This window comes from Magnolia sinica, chromosome 19 (assembly GCF_029962835.1).
Source record: "Magnolia sinica isolate HGM2019 chromosome 19, MsV1, whole genome shotgun sequence".
Lineage (NCBI taxonomy): Eukaryota > Viridiplantae > Streptophyta > Magnoliopsida > Magnoliales > Magnoliaceae > Magnolia > Magnolia sinica.
In genome coordinates this window covers 6,275,539-6,299,937 of record NC_080591.1, presented here as the reverse complement: position 1 = coordinate 6,299,937, position 24,399 = coordinate 6,275,539, and the positions used below count along the sequence as shown (strand labels likewise).

The 24,399-nt window shown below is 40.4% G+C and overlaps 1 protein-coding gene across 1 annotated transcript; it reads left to right on the top strand.

Moving 5' to 3' along the window:
• Positions 1–15,237: 15,237 nt before the first annotated feature.
• On the top strand, positions 15,238–24,029 carry LOC131235004 (cyclin-B1-2-like). Its single transcript, XM_058232060.1, has 4 exons — positions 15,238–15,456; positions 15,571–15,671; positions 22,308–22,405; positions 23,719–24,029. The coding sequence occupies exons 1-4, from the start codon at positions 15,325–15,327 to the stop codon at positions 23,817–23,819; spliced, it is 432 nt and encodes a 143-aa protein (XP_058088043.1). The 5' UTR covers positions 15,238–15,324; the 3' UTR covers positions 23,820–24,029.
• The last annotated feature ends 370 nt before the right edge of the window (positions 24,030–24,399 follow it).

The following is a 24,399-nucleotide window of genomic DNA, read 5'->3' as shown; positions in this document are numbered from 1 at the left end:
GCCTCAGCTGTCATTGGCTAGGTGGGGCCCAGTCTTTTGTTGGTGAGACAGAAGGGAAAGAAAATGTGGCTTTATCTTGTGCACAGGAAGAAAAGATGGGGCTGAAAAGTGAATCCTGGCATACAGCCATTTGATCATTGGGTGGACATGAGCCAAGCAAAATAGGAATTTTGTGATTTTGCACCTCTTCGTTTCCACCTTTTTAGGATTTCTACACTACAATGATAGTTCACCATCAATTTTTAAGTTCCAGTATCTCATATGTGGTACACATGGCACCTATCCATGCCAATCCAGTCCGTCCAAATCGTAAGGCCCACAAATGGAGTGTATCACCAAAATTGCACTCAACAAATGATAATCACCATCCAATTGAAGGTTAAGAATAAAATGATCAGGGGCCCAATTTCAGCTAACTAAATCGGATGGCTGAGATCATTTGATAAGTTCAGGCTTCAGTCTTTGTTCCATGCACGATGGAGCCCACATGTTGGATGGCTGAGGTTCCTATACATGTCCATACATGTATGTCACGTCCATGGTAGATGAGACAGCACAAGCTGAAAAATGGTGGTGAACTATGAACGTTGTCTTAGCCCGGATTTTATTAGATACTGTGGCAACGTGTGATTGTCCATACGCCGGCACTCCAAAATTGCATATGCGATATAAGCTGACCCATATGCGATATAAGCTGACCCAACTTAACCGTCCAAATTGCATGAGCCACTGTAGATAGGTCATAATCCCAAAATCAGATTAATTGAACAATTCAAACCTTTGACATGTTAGTTGAATCTGGACCGTTGGCTGTTGTTTATTTGATCATCCTAAATTTCCAACAACCAGACGAGTTAAAATAATAATAATAAATCAAATTAGTGTTACTTCTAAATAATGATCCACATTTGGACGGCTTAACTTGAGTTATTATAGGCTGAATGTGTGGCCTGTGTATGGACAGTCGTTCTCTGCAGAAGTATCAAAGTTTTTCTACATTTATTTTCTTGGGGCTTAAGATGAACCATCGAAATCATCAATCCGAATTAGATGGCTCAATAACCCAAAAATTACGCTGCTTTGATTTACTAACTGGCCTACTGAAGGAGATTTAATGGACGGTCGGAATGAAACATAGTCAACAGCCTCAATTGAAGATGACCTATCTATAGCGGGCCCGCAACTTGGACGGTTTAATTTGACTTATTAATGCCACGTGTACAATTTCCGTTTGCCTGCCTATCAACCGCCAGAATATGAAATTTTATCCAAAGTACTTGTGGTCCGAATGGGTCCCGGCCAAAATAGCCACAGAAAGGATTGGCAATGGGCTGGCCTGGCTCAAAAGCTTCTCAGGCTGCTGGATCTGACTCAAAAGGCCTGCAAACAAACTGATGGCAATGGGCTAGCCTGGCCCATCAAGCCACCGGGCCTTGAGCAGCGTGAGTAATGGAACTTGTTCATAGAGCTGGGCTCGGGACGACTCCACTCGTCTGACTTGTTCAGACCGACTCAATCCGAACCAAGTGGGTGAGTCGATCCGAGCCAAGCAGACTTCGTCCAATCCGAACTCAAACCGAGTCAAGCTCAGGTCACCCAATAACTCAACTCGACTGGACCCAAAATCCAACTCAGTACTGACTCAACTCGATCCGAAACTCAACTGGTACATATATATACAATTTAAAAATAAAAAAACTCAGATTTGACGTTTCAGATCTGAGATGTCGTGTAACGGATGAAGAGGGTACAATTCTGGCAAGTGCACATAGGTTTTGAGTTATGATTTCAGCCCGTGGATACACACTACACCCAACCTGACTTGATGCCAACTTGACCTGACTCAGTACTTGTGACCGGGTCGGACACGGTCCAGATTAGTCCAGGCCAGACCCAGAATCAGATGGGGTCAGGCATGCTGGACTCAGTACCGAGTCAAGTCGAGTTCGGGTCAGGTATATTTCAAAACCGGATCGAGTTGGGTCAGCCCTAACTCGGTCCGACTCGACTCGATGCCCAGCTCTACTTGTTCATAGTGCTAAAACTCTGCGGGTCAACTTGAAACTCAACCGAGTCAACTTGACTTGGCAAGATTTAAAGCTGAGTCTCATGGAAACTTGCCGACGGGCATGACCTGGTTAGGACTCAACACAACTCTTCAAGTCGGCTCGAATACTTGGTTGACTGGACACGACTCAGCATGACTCAATCAAATCACTAACCCAGTTGTGCGTTGAAAGATACATGACAGACCTGCTACCAGCACACCATAAAGCATCGGTTGTGTTTCATTTTCAGTATTTTATTTGATACATTTCCAATAATTTTAATCTTTTGCAACCACTCTATATACTTCAAATCTGATTATTAAAATATCAAGTCATTTTAAAACGTTAGTCTACTTTCGAGTTGACCGGCCCCAGATAAACATCGGTCGAGTCAAGATTCTGAGTTTTTGAACTGTGGACTGGTTCAGGCCTACATCTGCACCTGGCAATAGTTATTATAGGCCCACAAATAAACAGACTGACCAGTTATTATAGGCCCACAAACAAACAGACTGACCTTAGTCCAAGATTCAACAACATTTCCTATCAAAAGTTGAAACCCAGCCATGCCTGGATCCAGGCCCACTAAAGAAAACGGTTAGATTGGGCTCTCTCCAGCATGCCTGCTGCATCACCGGGTCAGAGAGATTTTCTTCTGAATTATCAGCATCTTCTCATATGGAAGAACTCAACTTTTGGGACAGGCCCTTTAAATTTCAGGCCTGATATTTACATCCAGCCTAGCCAACAAGCATGAAAGTTTGGCCCCAGCACACACCTTATCAGGTGTGGATGGTGCCAGATTTGGGTTCGGTCCGGGCCTCAAATGGAGAATGTTGTTTGATCTATGTGTGGGCCCAGTTTGAGGTCCGAGGCCAACGGGCAGGCCTAGCCCATCAAGAGCCCTACTCCTAATACTCAAATGCAGTTCTTGACAAAGCATGTCCATAAGAAAAGGATGTGGTCATGCTAACCTTTTAAATAGAAAACAGATCTTGATTATTGCTGCCTTCCTTCTGTCTTATCAGTGATAGTGGCTGTGCTGCTGTGGTCCGTTGCATTTTCTAGCCTCTTTCGATTTTTTGTTGGTGAGACTAGTCCATTCACCACACATTATCTGTCAAATTAAATGAATCTCTCTCAGAGTGGCCATCTGAATCTTACTCTCCCCACATGCTAATGTTGTGTGCAATATCCGTGCCATTTATCTGTGAGCTGGCATCTTTGCATATCCTCAACAGGTTTTAGGTTCTGATGAGTGGGACCCATAGCCTGGAAATCCAGACCATTGTGTCCCCATCATGGATGGAGTATTCTTCGAAAATCTCCATGATGAGACAATGTTAACCTTTCCATCATTGCCTAACATACAGTTATGAAGATTAATACAATAACAGACCACGTTCGGCCAAAAAAGTCCTAATATTGGTCGTTGGGATCTTCCAATCTGGGAGATTATGAGGCAATCTTCAACCACGACAGTCTGGATTACTGAACAATGAGCCCCGCTTGTCAGAACAAAGAACTCGAGTACACTGTGCAAAGAAGTGAGCCATATATCATATAATTCCTCCTAGAAGTAGGTCCCATAACTGGAGGGCCCAGTAACCTGTTAAAAGAGTAAAAGAGCATATCATAGATCTAAAAATGATAGAAAGAACCAGTCTGTTAGAAGCAGTCAAATCATTGATTTGGAAATTCAAGTCATTGTGATTGTTTCGTAGTGTTGTGATTCTTGCAATTTTCTTCCTAATCAAAGGCTATAATTTAATTTAAAATTTCCGGTGTGTTTGGATGCACTATGGGATTAAATTGCAATCATTAGTCTTATAAGGTGGAAACAACGAATTGTAATTTCCTTAGCATTTGCATCAAGGATTGAACTTGAAAGACGGCTACTGCAATTTGAGGGCTACTTCCTCTTCACGAATATTAACATGCATTACGATTTTTATCACTCCCTTATAAATCTGAATGTTCTGTAATTCAATTCACTTGTGCATCCAAACACAACCTTAACCAAAGTTACAATGGTGAATACCCTAAAATGGACAGCATGAACATTTGACAATGCTAGCAACCATCTAGCTGTCCATAAGTTCCGTTTGCTTCTTCAAAAGACTCTTTTTATTTCATGGTCCACAGTGCATATGAGTAGTGCTAGAGGCTGAGATCCAATCATACAAAAGCAAGGCGATCAGAATTCTGAATGCAACAGAAGATGGAACTCTAGATAGTTTCGGATGTGTTTGGATCTGCTATCAAATTGCATTGCAATTCTTTGTCTAATGAAGTGAAAATAACCAAACTGTGATTTCCATCCTTAACATTGTTGAGCTTCAAGGGTCCACATTGCAATTATTTTGCATTCGAGTTGCACTAGAAAGAAAATCTAACTACAATTTGAGGGTGATTTCCTCGTTGCGAACGCTAGGGAGAGTCAGTCACTTCTGACATTCCCATAGATGAAACAGAATGCTAGCAATTCAATTTACTTGTGCATCCAAACGCCTCCTTCGTAACCATAGCAGCCAGAATCCACCATAACAAATTCTAGGACGAAGGAACATCAGCTAGGTCGAAGACCACCATCCGCTCCCACATTATAAAATTTGAATGGGTGTTGGGAGTGCCTGAGAGGATGCCTTGAAGAAGCTCTACTCTATTAGTAAGAGACACTTTTGTGTCTTTTCATTTGAACCAATATTGTAACCAAAACAGTCAACTATAACACCTTGCCTAACTGTCATCTCAACTGCAACATGGGCGCCATGTCACAAGACAGTCAATGCAAAGTCGATCGTTGACTGTGTTGGGTATGATCCATCCTCATGTGAGAGCCACTCACCTTTAGATGGGTGGAGCACTTGAGTCATGCGCTATGTTTTTCACATGTGTGTCTCTACATGTGTGCTTGTCTCTATGTGTGGTAGGTTCCTACATAAGAAGAGAGAGTTGTAGAGAGGTGTTGTGTCAGAAAGAAGAAAAAACCTAAAGAGACTTATTTTTACTCTTACATCAAAAGATGCTATAGAAAGGGGTTTTTGTATATATGGGAAGAATATCCTCAACCTAGGCTTGAGAGAAAACTTGTAATCCTCAAACATTGCATAGTGAATTCTTCTTTGACGGCCCCATGGTTTTTCTTTCTCGAATTGAGAAGATTTTCCACGTAAAAGCAGTGTGCACATCTCTCTTTGTATCCTCCAATTTTCTTTCCATTTTACACTTGTTATGATGCTTGTTGTGGTTTTGTGGGTTGGTTGCACAAACAATGCACCATGTGTGTTTGTAAAAATTCTTAAACAGCTTACATAAAGGAAAAGAGTTCCATATATTGCCAACAAAAATGGAATCAAAGTTTTGGTTGTTTATCAGGGCTTTGTTCGTATAAATCAAGATGGAAATTTATACACCAAGGATGGTTAGTCTCAATTGAAGCAATTGGTTGGTATGGAAGGTCAAGATGGAAGATGCGCTCTATTGTAAAAACTTGTATGCCCCCATTGAAGGAAAGAAGCCCGGAACCATGACAAAAGATGAATGAAAGAGGTTGGATGGGAAGGTTGTCAGAACAATTCGACAATGGTCAGATGATGTGGTGTTCCATCATGTGTCGAATGAATCCATGGCATAATCTCTATGGAAAAAATTACATGATTTGTATGAGAGGAAGACGGCAACAAACAAATCATTCCTTATTGGGCAACTTGTGAACCTAAAGTTCAAGGAAGGGCTTCGATAATGGACCATCTAAATGAGATAAATAGAACCATGAACTAATTGCCATCTATGAAGATGGTCTTTGATAATAAGTTGCAAGCATTGTTGTTGCTTAGCTCACTCCCAAAAAGTTGAGAGACATTGCTAGTCTCTTTAAGCAATTCGGCACTTTGATGGGAAGTTAATTGTGAGTCATGTAACAAATAGCTTGTTGAATGAAGAAATACGAAGAAAGTCCACCGGTGTTTCAAGCTCACAAGTTTTAGCAAAAGAAGAGAGGTAGAACTTCCAATAGTGAGAAAATTGTTCGAGAAAAGTTCAAGTAGAGATCGAAGTCAAGAAACAAAATAGTATGCAACTATTGTGAGAAGATTGGGCACATAAAGAGGGAATGTTAATTTTTTAAGAGAGACAAGAGAGAATGAAAAGTAAAAGAAAAATGTAGAGAGGCAACCACCATGGTGACTAGTGATAATACCCTACTTGTAGTAGAAGAGAATAAAATAGTCTAAATTTGGCAAACTTTGACATGAATTGGGTTGTTGACCAAGAGCCTCTTATCATGCTACACCATGTAAAGATATGTTCATCTCCTACAAGCCGGGAAAGCTTGGTGTTGTCCATATGGGAAACCAAAGAACATCTCAAATTGTTGGCATGGGTAACATATGTATAGAAACAAGCATCAAAGCGAAGCTAATGCTAAAAGAAGTGCGACATGTGCCGGATTTGCATATGAATCTTATATCCACAGGAAAGTTGGATGATGAAAGTTATATTACCACCTTTGGAAAAGCAAGTTAGAAATTACTAAAGGTGCACTTATGGTGGCGAGAGACAACAAGTTTGCCACTTTGTACTACATGATGGGGCATTCATGTAAGGTGTAGCTAAATGCTACAATTGAAAGCACCTTGACAGGCCTATGATATAAGAGACTTGGCCATATGAGTGAGAAGGGGATAAAAGTCTTGGCAAAGAAGAACCTCCTTTCAAAATTAAAGGTACGCAGTTAAATTCATGAGACGATTATTTAATTGGAAAGCAACATAGAGTCTCTTTTGTAAGGAATAACTCTAACCAAGCCACAAAGATCTTGGATAGAGATTATTCGGATGTGTGAGGTCCCACAACAACTTTTACGGCTAGTGGTGTTATAACTTCCACTGATGATGCATCAAAAATAGTATAGGCCTACTCTATGAAAAATAAGAATGATGTATTTGATATCTTTAAAAAGTTTCATGTTTCAATAAAAAGGGAAATAGGAAAGCTTTTGAGGTGTTTGAGGACGGACAATGGGGGTGAATACACCTCCAAGGCATTTGAAGAGTATTGTGAGAAGTGTGGGATAAGGCATGAGAAGACCACTCCACGTGCTCCTTAGCAAAATGGTATTGCCAAGCATATGAACCAGGTTATAATTGAAAGAGTTCAATGCTTGTTGTCCTCCTCAAAATTGCCTAAATTGTTTTGGGGTGAAGCAATGAGAATAGCATGCTACTTGATAAATTTGTTTCCATCGGCACCATTGCAAGGAGCAATCGCCAAACAAATTTGGAAAGGAAAAGACGTCAGCTACAAGCACCTACGGATATTTGGATGCAAAGCATTTGTACATGTTCCTAAAGAATTAAGATCCCAGTTGGATGACAAGGCCATGCCATGTATTTTCTGGATTATACGAACGAAAATTTTGGTTACAGATTATGGAATCCAAATGACAGGAAGGTGTATAGAAGCCAAGATGTGGTCTTTAGAGAGGACCAAACCATTGAAGATTTTGATGAACCTATCTGGTGAAAGGTTGTTGGTGAGCGGATAGATCGGGTTGTAGTCATTCCCTATGAATATCATTAATGCAGCGGCATTTTCACACCGGGCTCAAGTGGGGTTGCCTGTGCGATGTAGGGGCACACTCAGGGTGGGCAGCCCGTGTGAGACAGGTGGCTCGTGTGAGGCGGTACCCATGTGATTTGGGGCCCACGAGGGGGATTCGGTCAAGGTCCTAACCCATGAGATGTGGAGCCTGGGCTATGAGATAAATGGATTAATTCGCCATGCCCTATCAGTTCAAGCTTTTAGAGCAAGTGGTTAGTTGTCCTGCATCAATCATGATGATGGTGATGCAAGCATTCCACATGAACAAGATGGTGGAAATGAAAAGCAACATGAAGAAGAAGAAGCACATGGTGAAGATGAGCCCGAGCATGTCAATGATGATGAAGACGATGGCGTGAGGGGGTGCAACCTCCTCTTGATGAGTCGGCTATGTTAAAGCCGAGGAGTACAAGGGTACCTAAGCCTTTCCTTCCCAATTATATAAGCAGCGAGTTAAACCACAGTTTGGACCATGGCCAGACATGGTTGGGAAAATGCAGAACTCTTTCCCTCTATATAAACCACTTGGGAATTTATACAAACACATAGGGTGCATTGTTTACGCAAACTAACCTACAAAACTACAACAAGTGTAAAATAGAAAGAAGATTAGAGGATAGAGAGAGAGATGCACACAGATTTTACGTGGAAAACCTTCTCAATACGAGAAGGAAAAACCACGGGGCCGTCAAAGAAGAATTCATTATGCAATGTTTAAGGATTACAAGCTTACTCTCAAGTCTCAACCCTAGCTTGAGGATCTTCTTCTCATGTGTGACAAACCCCTTTGTCAATTCTCTCTTGATGCAAGAGGAAAAACAAATCTCTCTAAGGTTTTTTTCTCTCTCACAGACACCTCTCTACAACTCTCACACTCTTCTTATATGGGAACCTCACACCTACACACATGTTGAGACCTACACACATTTGGGAACCTCAATTCATGTCAAAGTCTGCTGCATTTAAACAATTTTCATTCTCTTCAACTACAAGTAGAGTGTTATCACTAGCCACCGTGTCGGTCGTCTCTCCACCTTTTTCTTTTACTTTTTTTTCTTTCACGTCTCTCTTCATAAATCAACACTGCCTCTTTATATAACTAGTCTTCGGACAAAAGTCACATACAATCTTGTTGCTTGACTTTGATCTTAGCCTAGACTTTTTTCGAACATTTTTTCTCTATTGGAAGTTCTACCTCTCTCTTTACTTACTAGAACTTGTGAGTTTGAAACATTGATGGATTCTCTTCATATTTTTTTATTCAATAAGCTACACGTCACATGACTCATGGTTAACTTCGCATTGGATACCAAATTACTCAAAAAACCACTAATGTCTCCCAAATAATGCTTGCAACTCATCATCTAAGACCATATTCGGATATGTCAGTTGCTTCACGATGTTATGCATCTCATTTAGATATTTTGCCACTGAAGCATCTTCCTTGAATTTTAAGTTCACAAGTTGCTTAATGAGGAATGCTTTGTTTGCCGCATCTTCCTACAAATCATGCAATTTCTTTCATAAAGATTGTGTCGTGGATTCATTCGACATGTGATGGAACACCACATCATCTAACCATTGTCAAATCGTTATGATAGCCTTCATATCCAACCTCTTCCATTCAATCATGGTTTCGGGCTTCTTTCCTTCAATAGGTGCACACAAGTCTCTATAATAGAGCACATCTTGCATTGTGGGCTTCCATATCAACCAATTATTTCCATTGAGACTAGCCATCCTTGGTATAGAAATTTTCATCTTGATTTACATGAACAAAGCCCCAATAACCAACCAAAACCCTGAGACTACTTTTGTTAGGAAGATGAAAAACTCTTTCCCTTTGTATAAACCACTTGGGAATTTTTACAAACACATGGGGTGCATTATTTGTGCAAATCAACCCACAAAACCACAAAAAACATAACAACAAGTGTAAATGAAAAGAAGATTAGAGGATAAAGAGAGAAATGCACAATGATTTTATGTGGAAAACCTTCTCAATCCAAGAACGAAAAATCACGGGGCCGTCAAACACGAATTCACTATGCAATGTTTGAATATTACAAGCTTTCTTTCAAGCATAACTTGAAGATCATCTTCTCATGTATGAAAACCCCCTTTCTTAAGTCTCTCTTGATGTAAGAGCAAAAACAAATCTCTCTAGGTTTTCTTTTCTCTCTGACACATATCTCTACAACTCTCTCGCTTTTCTTATGTGAGAACCTCACGCACTTCTAAAGACACACACACACACACACACACACACACACACACACACACACACACACACACACACACACATGTTTAAAACATAATACACATGAGTCAAGTACACCACCCATCTAATGGTGAATGGCTCACACATGAGGATGGACCATACCCAACAGGCCTAATGTAGGATTGGCAAAAAATTAAGCCCGAGAGATTCTAAGGCTTTGGACTCCGTTGCAAACATGTAAAGTGCTAGGTGCAGCAAAATAGGCACCAAAAGACACCCAAGCAGCCCTACCCACTGCCCTCGCCACCCGTGCACGGACAGCACACAGTGCTTATAACTCTATCCCTTGATGTGACAAAATCCAATTCTCTCTCCTCTAGCCACTAATCCTCTAAACATTTTTTGATACTGAGAACATTTTAAAATTTTAAAAATAAAAAATAAAAAACTTATAAAGGATTCAAATTTCTGGTGTGAAAATGAAAAACACCCCCAAACTATTTATATTTTGAAAATCCACAAGAAGAAGAAGGCTACATAACTCATGTATGGAGTTGAGAAGCTTTTATCAGTAAAATTGCAAAAAATGGATGCTGCAATTCGAAATAGAGATAAATACGCACTGCTTTGTTGAAGTGATTCCAAGGAACTTCCTATTGGAAAAGAAATAGGGACAGAAAAAAAAAACCGTACCTGCAATAGTTGAAAATGCTCGCAAGATGTGTAATTTCAATCGAAATCGGCAGAGAGCTCCCGATCGAAAGAAGCTTTTCATATTACTGATAAGAAATTGAATCGAGAGAGAGAGAGAGAGAGAGAGAGAGAGAGAGAGAGAGAGAGAGAGGCGCGAAAATGGCGAAATGTTTGAAACCGTAACGATGGCAACTCGCGAGTACGAGTAGCGTCACGCGGACGCGGTTTGTTTGGCTGATGACCCCAACATCAGCCATCTACCCGATGTCAAATTTATGCGGGCCCCACCATGATTCATGTTGCCTATCCACGCCGTCCATTTCAACAGATCATTTTAGCGCAGGATCCCAAAAATTGGGCATATCCAATGCTCAAGTGGACCACACCATAGAAAACAGCGGGAGATTAAACACTTGCAGTTGAAAACTTCTCCACGCCACCGAAGTTGTGGATCAAGTTGATATTTGTCTTTTCCCTTCATCCACTTCTACGTTACCTTGTCAACGGTTTGGAAGGAAAATATATTTCATGTTAGCATATAGTAAGGTTTCAACGAAGAGTCGTCACTATCCTCACTTCTAGTGGTGTGGTCCACTTAAGAGTTGGATCTGACATCAGCTAGGGAGGTGTACACGAACTAAGCTAGCTGGACTCGGGAAAAAGCTCAATTCAACTTGGCTCGCAGCTGAGTTCAAGCCAAGTCGAACTATTTTTTAAGCTCGAAAATGAGCTTGAGTTGAGTTCAAGCTAGCCTCAGCTGAACTCGACTTGGATCAAACCCAACTCGAATCAAACTTGAATCGAATCAATCCGGTGACTCGGTTACTTTGATATTGATGTTGCTCACCAAGTGTTTGATAAAATAACTCAAAGAAGTGTAGCTAGTGGTCAGGAAAGTATGTATATGAAACCAACACTCTTTTTTTCTTGATTTCCTGTTGCTTAGATGGTGTTTGATAAAATATGTGTAAAACCATTGTTACTGCCTCAAATACAGTAAGATTTTGAACGTGCAGTCCAGGTATTTGTGAAAATACTGCAATGGCAAACTCAATCTTAGCTCGAGCTGGCCTGAACTGCTGACCGAAACAAGCCGAGCTGACCAGTCAGGCTCAAGGACTAAGCTGAGCCAAGTTTGAGCTGAGGTTAGCTCGTGGCCGAGCCAAATCGAGCTAGGGCTAGCGGGACTCGGTTCTGACTTGGTGTACACCCACCTAGCTAGGTGCTGGGCTCGCTAGCCAAACTGCGTCCGCGTTACGTGCTGATGTGCACGTGTGTGCGGGATCCTGGTCGTTGATGTCGTGGCCTCTTGTTCTGTGACCTGAAATTGGACTCAAGGGGGCTAAAGTTCTTATAAGAAATGGATGGTTAGGAGAAAATCAACTGGTGATCCATATTAGACAAGACATTTTTGGCCACGGTGCAATCAAACCAGATTTCCTTTTAAGGTACGTGCGGGAAAAGTGATACCTACCTGATCAACGGACCAGATCATGTGCATACTTCACACGTACGATTTAGCATGCGGATGGCCAGATGGCTACTCCCGCGTTTAGGCATAACCGAGAGTCGGCAACGGGACTCGCCACAGGGGTGCAACAAGAAGCGCTGGGGCGATCCCAGCCGTAGCCAATCGGCCCAGCTGGCCCGTCAGCTTGCTGGCCGGACTTGGGCTGGCGTATCAGGCCTGGGACTGGGTTCTGGCTTAAAATTAAAGCTTGTTTTCTCAATAGAGCCCCCATGTATAACAGCTCATCATCCTGGCCTGCTTATTAATGTTTTCAGGGCTAATATGTACCGTACAAAAAGAAAAAAACCCACGCCTCTCATCTCTCTATTGTAGAAACAATCCATGCCTACCATTGCTTTCTCTGACGACCCACGGCTCCAATCTCTCTCTCCTTTCCAAATACCCATGTAGGGGTGTCAATTGGCTGGGTTCAGGCCTGACGAGAACAAAATTTTAAATGAGTTCCGGCCGGCATTGGAACATTTCTAATCTGGGCCGAGACTAGCCTCCGGCTTAGCCCGTTGACAGCCCTATGGCCATGCCTCCCTCTCTCTCCATGCTCCAGCAACCCACGTGTCTCTGACTTGGGCTCGGGCTCAGCCAATAAAAAACAAGGCAGACTGTTTTGGCCCATCATAAGCCATGGTTGTATTTGATCCTATGTTCAACAATGCAGGTTCGGTTTAAATAAAGCCAGCCCTAACCTGTTAGTTGAGTACCATGACGTGGTCGTGGCAAAAGATCGTGTAGACCAAACTTATGGTTTTGTAGCCCTGGAATCATTATTTATTTTTATTTTTTTAATGATAAAAATGTCCTTCTAACACAGTTACCACTTGTATGGTGGGCTCTTGTTTTGAAAAGAGAATGGTTCCTTAAAAAAAGAAGCCTCCTTCACCAAAAACTAAATTTTAACTTATTGGTTAACATGACCTGTTCATTTTAATTGAACAACTGTGAACACACAAAATAAATTTTTATTTTTTATCTGAAAATGCCTATGACTCACGGCTACACTATCATTGTATGTTAATTCTTGATTATTTCATTTTATATGGTCCATTTATGATAAATTTTGCCCTCAAACTTATAGTAAATATATGAAATTAAAATACTTTACACGTCGATAAGTTATATTTACTTCATGATAACTAACTAGCCTCCCGTAAGTTGTGAATGAGCTTAAAACGTAGTTGAAAGAGTTGTTAGCCTGATAACAATAACTGTCCAGAACAAACAAAGGATAACACAACATGCTGTTGAAATAGTAGTGTTGTGCTATTAGTGATGTGAACCCTGAGCTCTTCAGATTTTCTAAACTTATAAAGGTATAAGGTAATTTATTAAAGACTCATATTTAGAGGTGTACATGAACCAAGCTCGATTTGATTCGAAGTTGAGTTGGAGCAGAGTTGAGCTGATTTTTTTAAGTCAAAAATGAGTTTGAGCCGAGTTCGAGTTGGCCCCAGCTCAAATCGGCTCGAATCGAACCCAGCTTGAATCGAACTCAGATCGAACCAGTTTAGTGACTTGATTATTTTGATATTGATGTTGCTAACCAAGTGTTTGATAAAATGATCTAACGAAGTGTGGCTGGTGGCAAGGAAGGTATGTATATGAAATCAATATTCTTTTTTTTCTTGGTTTTTACTTTGCTTAGAAGGTGTTTGATAAAATACCTGTAAAACCACTGCTAATGTCTTAGATACAGTGAAATTTTGAAGGTGCAATTCAAGTGTTGATGAAAATGTTGCACAGGGGAACTCAACTCGATCTTAGCTTGAACTTGGTTCGAACTGGCTTGAACTGCTTACCGAACCCAACCAAGTTGGACAAGTCAGGCTTGAGGACCGAGCCGAGCTGAATTCGAGGTAAGGTCAACTAGTGGCTGAGCCAAGTCAAGCTGAGGCTAGCTCGACTCGATTGGACTCGATGTACACCCCTACTCATATTAGAACTGACATTCCCGGTCTTCTCTAAATTAATTGGCCAATTAATAGAGGTGACGGCTTATAATTCTAAATCAAGACATATTTTTGAAATCTTTTTATAATTAGCTAATTATTTGGCAAGCATAACTAATTATATTTCCATCTTAAGATGAATCTTTATGATCTTTGCACAATCAACTTATTTCTAAATGCATTGGCTAATTATATTTTATCATTTGTTATTATTAATCATAGCCTTAAATAATAGTTTGTTTTAGAACAGTCTACTTAAATCTCAAGGCATGTGTAATTTTCTCTCTATGCCATTAGAAAGACCGTGGCCTCTCCTGCTTTGACACGTGCCATGATGCAATCGGTGTCTTCTCAAGGCGGCCACGTAGAACAGACGGAATGGACGATCATGATCTAAGGGCTGTACTGTTCAAGTATTCCGATGCAAATAGGTCATTTATAACTCAATGTCATTAAGAAAGCATGGGTCGTCCTCTCAGCAGCACGCTGGTAGAATAATCTTGGTCACTATCAAATGTTAAAACCACACTGATAGTGAAATCCCAACCGTCCACTTGGCTGCCATCAATAGGTTATTATTAAAAATGACCAACAGTTCAAAATGGGTGGCTGATACGAGATTTTTAAGGATGTCTATACTCCTTCCCAGGGTCTGGTCCTTTTGCGGCTCGGATTTACTCACATGCAGACCACGTGTGGGACGCCCACCCTGTAGAAAGAGAAGACTGCATGTGCAAAGAATTTGTACACGTGGCATCAATCAACTGTACCGGTAGCATATGCTTAATTCAAATTAACTGTTAAAATAGTGGGCCCCACTTTAGATGGGTCATAAAAGAAAACGCTACTCGAAAGGTAGGTGATCCTACGTAGCCGATTGATTGGCTAAATAATGAAATATATTCAAAGGTCCAAAGCGAAGAGAAAATGTCCATCAACGAGAGATTAGATTCCTTCAATGAAATATTAAATTATTATTTTTTTTGCCCTCAAAATAGTGTTTCCACGCATTTGGACGGTTTAATTTGGTAAATATTTTTTTCCACGCATGCAAATACTGGGTGTATGCGTATGAACTATCGCATACTCCAAGAGTATTAATATTAAATGGCTTCTCAGTCATCTGGAAAACAGTTGTAAACGCACACAATGATCGACCTCGAGGGTATTTTGGTTATTTGACGTTTCTTCTTCGGCTGCTCTTCCTCACTGTCTTGCATATCAAGCAAGGGCCGTGAAACAAAGGCGAGAGATAGATAGAGAGAGAGAGAGAGAGAGAGAGAGATGGCAGAGAATGACTCGCAGACTTTGGCCCACCAGATCGGAGGGCTCCAGAATGACGCCCTCCGTTTCGGTTTGCAAGGCGTCAAGAGCGAGATCGTCGGGCAACACCCTCTTCAATCTCTCACCGAATCTGTACGATCTCTTTCACCCTCTTTCTCGCTCCCCGAAGAACTGTTTGTCGTAAAACCCTAACCCTAATCGTACTTTCTTGATCTTTAATTTGTGTTTTTTTTTTTTTTTTATCAGGCAAGGAGGAAAGAAGAAGAGACGAAACGGATGATTCTCTCAAACACTTATGGATCAGCACTTCCTTTGAAAATGGATTTGGACCGACAAATCCTTTCCAGGTAGGAAATCTTTAACTCAGTGGCGTGTTTGGAGGCCACCCAAATCCTGATTTAGGTGGATCCAGTGCTTTTAAAAAAGAATTCAAGGTGGCCCTCTCTAGCTTTTTAAACTCCAGAGAAGTGAACTCGAGAATTATTCAGCATACTAACAAATCTCGTTCTTGGCAATCTCTCAGGAGATTTTCAAAATTTGAGGTTTTTATCAGGACATCATCAGGAAAGTCTCGCCAAAAGTAAAAATATTTATTGTAAATTATCAAATAATTTTAAAAGTTAAATATATATTTATAATCAAGGTTCTGCTTGGTTGCATAATATCAAATTTTTGTGATATTCGGTGTGACCAAACACAACCTAAAGTAACAGGAAACATAGGGCAAAGATTAAATATAAAGATAGAAATAGCAATGGAACTGGTTTGATACTGTTACTTCTTACTTGTATTATTTAACTAAATTTATTTAAAAAGTTAACTAATTTTTTCTGAATAGGAACATGTAATAAATCATTGAAAACATTAATTGATTTTAATGTGTTAGTGCAAAATAACTTGGAGCATAAGATATGCTAGTGTAGCATTGACTACATGTAGCTTAAGTATTTTCATGAGCTATGTGGCGTGAAGTCTAAGCCTGCTACTTAGCATAAGCTACAAGCTATGTAGCGCAAGTTATTTAAAATTCTTAATTCTTATCACACATCACTTAACATTCAATTGACGTGAAAAATATAAATATCCGACAGGACAAACATTTATCACTAAACAGAGTTTCATAGAACTCCTCCACCACTCATTCACTCTCTATCTTGACTAGTTTTATAATATACCTTCCATCCCTAGTATGTGTTAGAGAAGTTGTGTTTCTGAATGTGGTATGGTTGATTTACCAGTGCGAAATGACAGATTTCCATCAATCAATATTCAAAAATAGTTAATTGTATTGGTTGTTTTTTTTTTTTTTTTTTTGGGGTCCACAGGCAGGCATGGTATTTGCGTCAACCATTATTCAAAGATAGTTAAGTGTCTTGGTAACTGTTTTTTGGGTCTAGAGGTAGGCATGGTATTAAAAAACGGTTACATTCCAGCCACAACGGCCGTTACGTAACAGTAATGTGGTGCCTGTCAATGTTGTCATATGCAATCACATATTCTTTTATGCAATAATATGTGATTGAATATGTGATATATGCAATTGCATACAACATATGCAATTGCGTATTCGCCAACTGTCAAAAATCTGACCATTGGCACTTTTTTTTTCTTTTTGGGTAAAATTTTCACTTTTTGCCTATAGAAAGACACTCAAATCCCCCAATTTGCAACATTGAATCATTTCAAACTCTCTCTTTCTCCCTTTTACTCCTTAATCCTTATAATCTCTCTCTTACATTCCTACTTCCAAGCCTAAATCCTAATCTCTACAAATCCTCTACAAAGATCAATCAAGAAGAGAAGTTTACAAAGATCAATCAAGATTCAAGAACCAAGAATACATTGAAGAAGCGCTCTCATTCTACTTCTCTCTCTCTCTCTCTCTCTCTCTCTCTCTCTCTCTCACACACACACACACACACACACACACACACATTCTATTTATCTTCATTCATTCATTCTATATCTCCTTCATTCATAATCATAATCATTCTTCATTCTTTCCATATTTCTATTTTACATCTCTCTCTCTCTCTCTCTCTCTCTCTCTCTCTCTCTCTCTCTCTCTCTCTCTCTCACATAGTACTTAGTTAGTAGTTAGTAGTTAACATTGTATTTCTCTAATCTCTACCATCTACATTCATACATTCTACTTCTCTTCATTCATTCTGCCCGTTACATGATATGCGGCTGTAAGGCCAATTTGGAAAAAAAAAAAAAAAAAACCCTTAATGAGCCGATACATTTTTTCCTTTAAAAAAATCAGACTGTTACATGACTGTAATGATGGTTACAGACTTACAGCCACTGATAGTGTTCTTGAATACCTTGGAGGTAGGTGTTGTTTTGAGTGACTGCTAGTTGCATCAGTGTACTCCTAGGAATTTTGGAGCACAGACACCACGCCTGGACCATGGATTAGTTAGTGACACCAGGAGAAAATGGGGATTTAGGGTTGGGATGTGGAAATCGGAGAAATAGGATTTCAAATTAAGAGAGTTCAGAGAAAATTAGGGATATTGGGTTTTGGACAAGGAGGAATTGAATGGCATTGACTTTGCTTGTTTTTAGGAAGAAAAAAAAAATCAACTTATACTACAAATAGAAATATCAATATTTATGATATAAAATTAAAAGTTTGCACATGGAAGGGGCAGGCGTACTTGGGGTGTGCCTAGTGCCTTTAAGTACACTGAGCTACACTGTTAATTTTATATTGACAGTTGCATTATTAGTTCTATCACACACGTGCTTCTCTCTCTCTCTCTCTCTCTCTCTCTCTCTCTCTCTCTCTCTCTAGTTCTATAATTCACATTAGACCCTTCCCTAGTTTTGCATTAATTTCAAAAGAAGAAATTCAGTTGTCTTGCTTGCTGATTAGGGGCATTTCTTGCACTGCTTCCTGCCTGGTGCTGTTTAGTTTTATTTCAATCTGAACAAGGCTTTGTTGGAAAGTTCAGAAAGCTCCATGCCATGTAAGTTGTAAGCAGGTATATGGTGGTTTATGCAAGTTCTAGTAGTAGCATGGCTCATACTTTATTCTAGAATGCAGGCCAACATGCATTATCACCTATATCTAGTTCCAAACTAGAGTTCTTTTGCATTCTAAATCACAGAATGCAGAATGCACTTTTGCTCAATGAAATGCTTTTTTACTCAGAAAAAATACTATTATTTTTTCTTGTAATCTGTATCCCAGTTCTAGTCTTCTAGGCTGTAGCTTAATTTAAGATGAGCTCACTCCATACCCTTAAAAACGTTGATCACTATATCGTCGCCGCCGTCGTCGTCTAAGCCTTATCCCAATTAATTGGGGTGGCTACATGAATCATGTTCCATTTGGATTCATGATCTTCACGGCATAAGTTTTACGCTCTCTGCAACCCGACTCAACCCTCCTTGATCCTGGCTAGGGACTGGCAGTGAGAACACAAACTCGCATAGAATAACAGACTATTAAAAAGGTTGATTACAATCAAGCGCAATCTAATAGTCTATTACATAGGTCAATTACCATCAACGTGTCGTTGATATTACTATATAGATTTACTACTTTTACTTAGGGCTTGAATTAATTGAAAAGAGATGTAAACTCTATCTAGTAACATTCTCCAAATTCTCTTACCTAAATTTTCCAATTTGGCAGCAGCAACAAGATGAGGATGATTGGTGGTTTGGTATGAGTCTTAATATAGCAAAGAAATGAACACAAAAAACAAAAGATTTCAAGAAGCTGATTTCAAAAAACAAATAATCATCCAATTATGCTCAATAGAGGACAAGCGGTCAGTCTGATTAGAAGTTTTAAAGTGGGCGATGCTATGTCCCTAATTTCCCAACTTCAGTTCGTCGACGATACTATCCTATTTTGTGATGCAAAAGTTCATATGGTGGATAATCTGAGGAAGTTGTTGAGATGTTTCAAGGTGGTCTTGGGCCTAAGAGAATATTTTCAAAAGGAAATTATTTGGTGTGTATTGCTCTAGTGAAATTGCGACGGCATTGGCAGATGTCTTCAGGTGTAAGGCAAGCACTCTTCTCGGCTAAATACTTGTGGGACAAGGTCATTGAAGAGGTTGAAAGGAAGTTTTCAGGGTGAAAAAGTATCTTTCATTTGGGGACCGATTGACGTTGATAAAATAGCTATATTGAACCTACCGATATATTTTGTCACTTTTTAAGTATCTGACATCAGTGGTGGGCAAGTTGGAGAGATTGAGGTGGAATTTCCTATGGAAAGGTGCTAAAGTGAAGCATAAATTCCATCTCATAAAGTGGGATGAAGTATGACACCTTATAGGGAGGGGGGAGTGGGCATAAGGAATATGGCTTAGGATTAAAGCTCTTCTTGGCAAATGATTATGGAGATTTGGTTTGGAGGAAAGAAAATTGGGGAGAAAAGTAATTTTATGCAAATATGGCACCTAGGATGGGGGTTGGTGGGTGAAGAGATCATCTCTTTACAAGGTGTCTAGGTCGTGGAGGTGTGTTTCATCATCGATGATTGCATTCAAGGAAGGGATTTGGTTCTCTTGGGATGACGGGAAAAGGATCCATTTTTGGAAAGATGTGTTGATTGGGGTATGCACACTTTTCCGGCTTTAGCAAGAGCAGTTGCGGCGTAGGAATAAGATTCTTACCATTGACAATCTTCAAAAGAGATCACTAGGAATTCCTAGTTGTTGTTTGATGTGTATGATAGAGGTAGAGCTGGACACCAAGCCAAACCGAGTCGAGCTTGGCCCAGCTTGGCTCGGTCAACAGCTTGGGCCAAGCTCGAGCCAAGTTCGAGTTCGACTTAAGCCCTCAACTACCAAAGATCCGTAATGAGAAAATTCTTTAAAAGAAGAAGAAGGAAAAACCATTCCATAGCTGGCACGAAGAGCATATCTAAACTGAAGATCAATCAAAGATCTCTAATCTACACAGATCTATCAGATCAAGCAGCCCAAATAATACAAAAAAAAAAAAAAAAAAAAATCCCTTTTCAAACATCAATCAAAGATCGAGATCAACAGGAATCAGGAATAAGAAATACTGTAAAATTCAGGAAATAGGAGCAAAAAATACATAAAAAGATCACAGAAAAAAAAAAGGATACGCTTCTGCTGTTGTAATTCCGTCGCCATTAGATCACACCACAGATCTCCACAGAAAAACCCTTGATTTCCTTCCTCCAGCTCGAAAAACTGCTCAGAAACTTCCCAAACCCTAGCTAGAAACCGCTTTCAAAACCTAAAGTGCGGATACAGACTGAAACCTCCTCAGATCTGGAGAAATGAAATCGCTTACGAGATGGAAAATCAAAGCCGGTTTGGAAGATTGGAGCAAAGGGTTCCAAAAGGGCGGAGGTAGGAAGAGAAATAGAGGGAAAAGGGTTTATTGGCAGAGGTAGGAAAAGAAATAGAGTGAAAAGGGTTTATTTTCCGTCGATAAAACCGAGAACCAGGAGCAAGAGTAACTATAAATTGGAAAGATCCTCATCATACCGACACGAGTTGAAACAAGCCAAACTGAGTTGAGTTAGGGCCGAGTTTCGAGCCGAGTCGAGCTCAGCCCAGCTCAAGCTCGCCTAAAAAATTCTTCCGAGCTAAAAAAAATCAGCTCGGCTCTTCCTAAACCAGCTTTCAAGTCGAGCCGAGTCAAGCTTATCCGAGCCAAGCCGAGCGAGTTAACCGAGCTAGCTCAGTTCATGTCCAGCTCTAGATAGAGGTAGAGACAGACAATGGATCTTCTGTTCATCCATTGTCCTTTTGTATGAAGTTGTGGGAGAAATTAGTAGCCTCCTTCGGCATTTCATTGGTGATGCCAGGCTCCATTATAGATCTCCTACTACCATGGCCTGGTGGTGGCACAAGGAAAAAAGGAGACTTTGCTGCGTAAGTTAATCATGATTACTGTATTACAGGCTATTTGGGGGGATAGGAATGATCAATGCTTCCCAAAAAAAGAGGGGGTTGGAAGCAGATTTATATAAGAGGGTTAAAATTAATATGATAGGGTGGGTCTCTTGTAGTATGGATCTTGACCAAAAATGATTGGTTGTGTTTAGATTAAGACTTTTCCATCTAGATTTGAATTTTGTAAATTGTAAATTGTGGAGACGTCAAGCTTCTCAATAGTACTCCTGATCCTAGCACAGTTCAATATTAGCATGCACATGGGAAGCATTTTTTTTTTTTCTCTTTTAATTAATAATTTAAGCTGCAATTGGCCTACCTCAAACAATGTTGGGGATGCGCGACATTGAAAAGCTGCCATATTTTGGAAAGGAAGGAAAAGAGGTTCCATGTTGAACAAGCTATTTGTTCTATGCAGTCTTTTGTCGAAATCAGTCATGGAAAATCACAATCTCAAACACACAGATGCAAACTCTTTAAAAAAAAGGGCACATTTTGTAGTTCAGGGAACTCACAGTGCATTTGGACGTCAATATATTTGCATTCAGCAGAATGATCATATGGACGAAATGGCTATTTTGCTTGGCACCCTGCCGCATTTAGCTTATTTGTTGTTTCGAGCCAGTTTGATAGTCGTGTGCTTCAAGATGTAGTTTCCACACCTTTTGAAATGCATTTGGTATTCCAAATCCGTTATGTAACGGCCATAACGGCCGTTTCGTAACGGTAATGGTCATAACCGTTATGTGTTACGGGGTCGAAACGGCCGTAACGGCCGTTACAGAAAAATGCCCGGTAACGGTCCGTAACAGACCCATGACGGCCCCGTAACGGTCCAGGAAGCACATTTTTCAAAAAATAAATAAAAATGGCCGTAACGGCCGCTACGGGGGCTGTAACGGCCGATACGGCCCATATCATAACGGTAACAGTGGTGGCCGTTACGGCCACCGTTACCGTTATAGAACACCTTATGAATGCAAGACTGCCATGTGAATAGAGCTAAATGTGCATTTGCACACATTCAAAGTTGGACCTCAGCATTTATTGGATAGTCAGATTTTAACAGGCTCTTGTTTGCAGGTTTCAGAGGCCTCCAGGAGCATTGCCGTCATCCATGCTGGGCTTGGAGGCTCTTGATGGGAGCTTGGATTGTATCGGTGTTGAAGATTACCTCAATGGTAACAATGCTTCCATCTCTAGATGCTGTTTTTCATCAGTCCTTACAATTGGGTAACATGACTTGGTGGATCTGACCGTTGATCTGATGGCTCGGTGCACAAAACATCTCCTAAAATGGGACAATCCTAACCATTTGATCCGTGGCCTGCAGACAGTTGAGATAGATACAGCAGTGCCCCATATAACACAAAAAGGCCAAAGATCAGATGCTTAGGATGTTCCAACTTGGGAAATTTTTGGGGTATGGTCAATCCATGGTGTTGCCCATAAGATTAATGGGGGTGATCATCAACTATTGGATAGTCAGGATAACCATCCGCATGCATGAATTCTATATTGGATTTGAATAAAAGTACTTTTTTTTTTGCATGAATTCTACATTGGATCAGCAGGAAACATTGTAGAAATGTGTAATAAAAAAATGAAATACGGCCAAGAATTTCTGATCAGCAGGTGCCTCTCTTAAATTGAAGTTAAAAGCTAACCCAATTTACAACCCTGTCACCCATGTTTAGAATATGACCTGTTTGTGTGGGGAAAAGCTTTCCCCTGCCCTATAAGGTTGAAGGATCTTACTTCTGTGTTAGTCGCTAAAATTTATTTAGATTTGCATGTAGGAAGGACCCTGTGGATCTACCTGAGATTGGGATTGGTTTGGCAGTTTCAGTGGATCACATCTACTCTGGGTGTCGAACAGCATGGAAAACAGAAACTGTATCTAGCAGGCTTCCTCTCTCCCACCTTCCCTTCCACCGACTGTGGGATAAAAAATGAGTGCTGACTGTTGTCATCTCACTCTCATTTGTGGTGGGCACATCAACGGGAAACAAGGTTTAAAGTATCATCCAAAAGCAGTACTATCACCCTATATGCACTGGTATCGCACATGAGCGATACAGCTGTACCCCCCCAAAACAGCCCAATAAAGGGGCGACAAGGGGCGTATTAATGGTTGAATGATACGATATTCCACACACTGATTTAAAACCTTGATGGGAAAGCAACTAGGCATGAATTTAGGACATGTTCACATTGCAACTAATCAATTCAATCAAGAAAAGAAAACCAATGATGGTTCTAGTTTTCATAACAAGTAGCCTACAAAATTTCCTTGTGGGTCCAACCGTAGGAAAACCGTGTTGCATTTTGGAGCACAAATCCTGAAATTGCAATGTTAATTTTTGAACTTTGTTAGAGTAATTAATTGCAGTTTGATTTAATAACACATCCTTATACACTACTTTGAATTTGAATCACCCACCCGATGAAATTGCCCAATGTTGATCTTGACATCATATGTTGCCATTTGCAGACCCACGCAACTCGGAAACCTTCCGTCCAGCAGATCTGCATCATGGCATGGAAGTCCGCCTTGGCCTCTCAAAGGGACCAGTTTACCCTAGTTTCATCTGATTTGATTCTCCAACATCTCAGAATTGTTTTTCCTCTTGTAGCCATTAGATTTTGCTATTGAATTTCTGGTTATCAGCATCTGCTACTGGAGCCTGCCGAGATGTGTGGGTAATGTTCCAGAAGTGTTTAAACAATCCGATGAACATGGCATGTGTTTTTGGGAAACGACTGGTTATTTATTATAACTTTGAATTCTAGGATTTGATATTATTTTCTTCTTAAGGTTTTGCAAAAACGAGTAGAAAAGATGGACCGTAGGGACGTGCTGGAGTGAGATGTAGGCCACCTGTTCCAGGTCTGAGCTTTGTTTTTGGATAGCATACAGCATATCAATAAAAGGAATGGCTAGAGCTTGGAGACATTGGCTGGCCATATAATGAGTGGGCCAGCAATAATTTTTTGGCTGAGGCATGGTAGAGCCGAAAGAATACGGCCCAGATTCCTAGTCATATGATGGGTGATAGCATGGTAGAGCCGGAAGAATGGGGAAACGGTAGAGCAATTTCTTGGCAGCAAGTGGGGTTAGTGATGTATCAAATGCGTCCATCTATCCAGCCCTACCATAGATGACTTGTGTTTT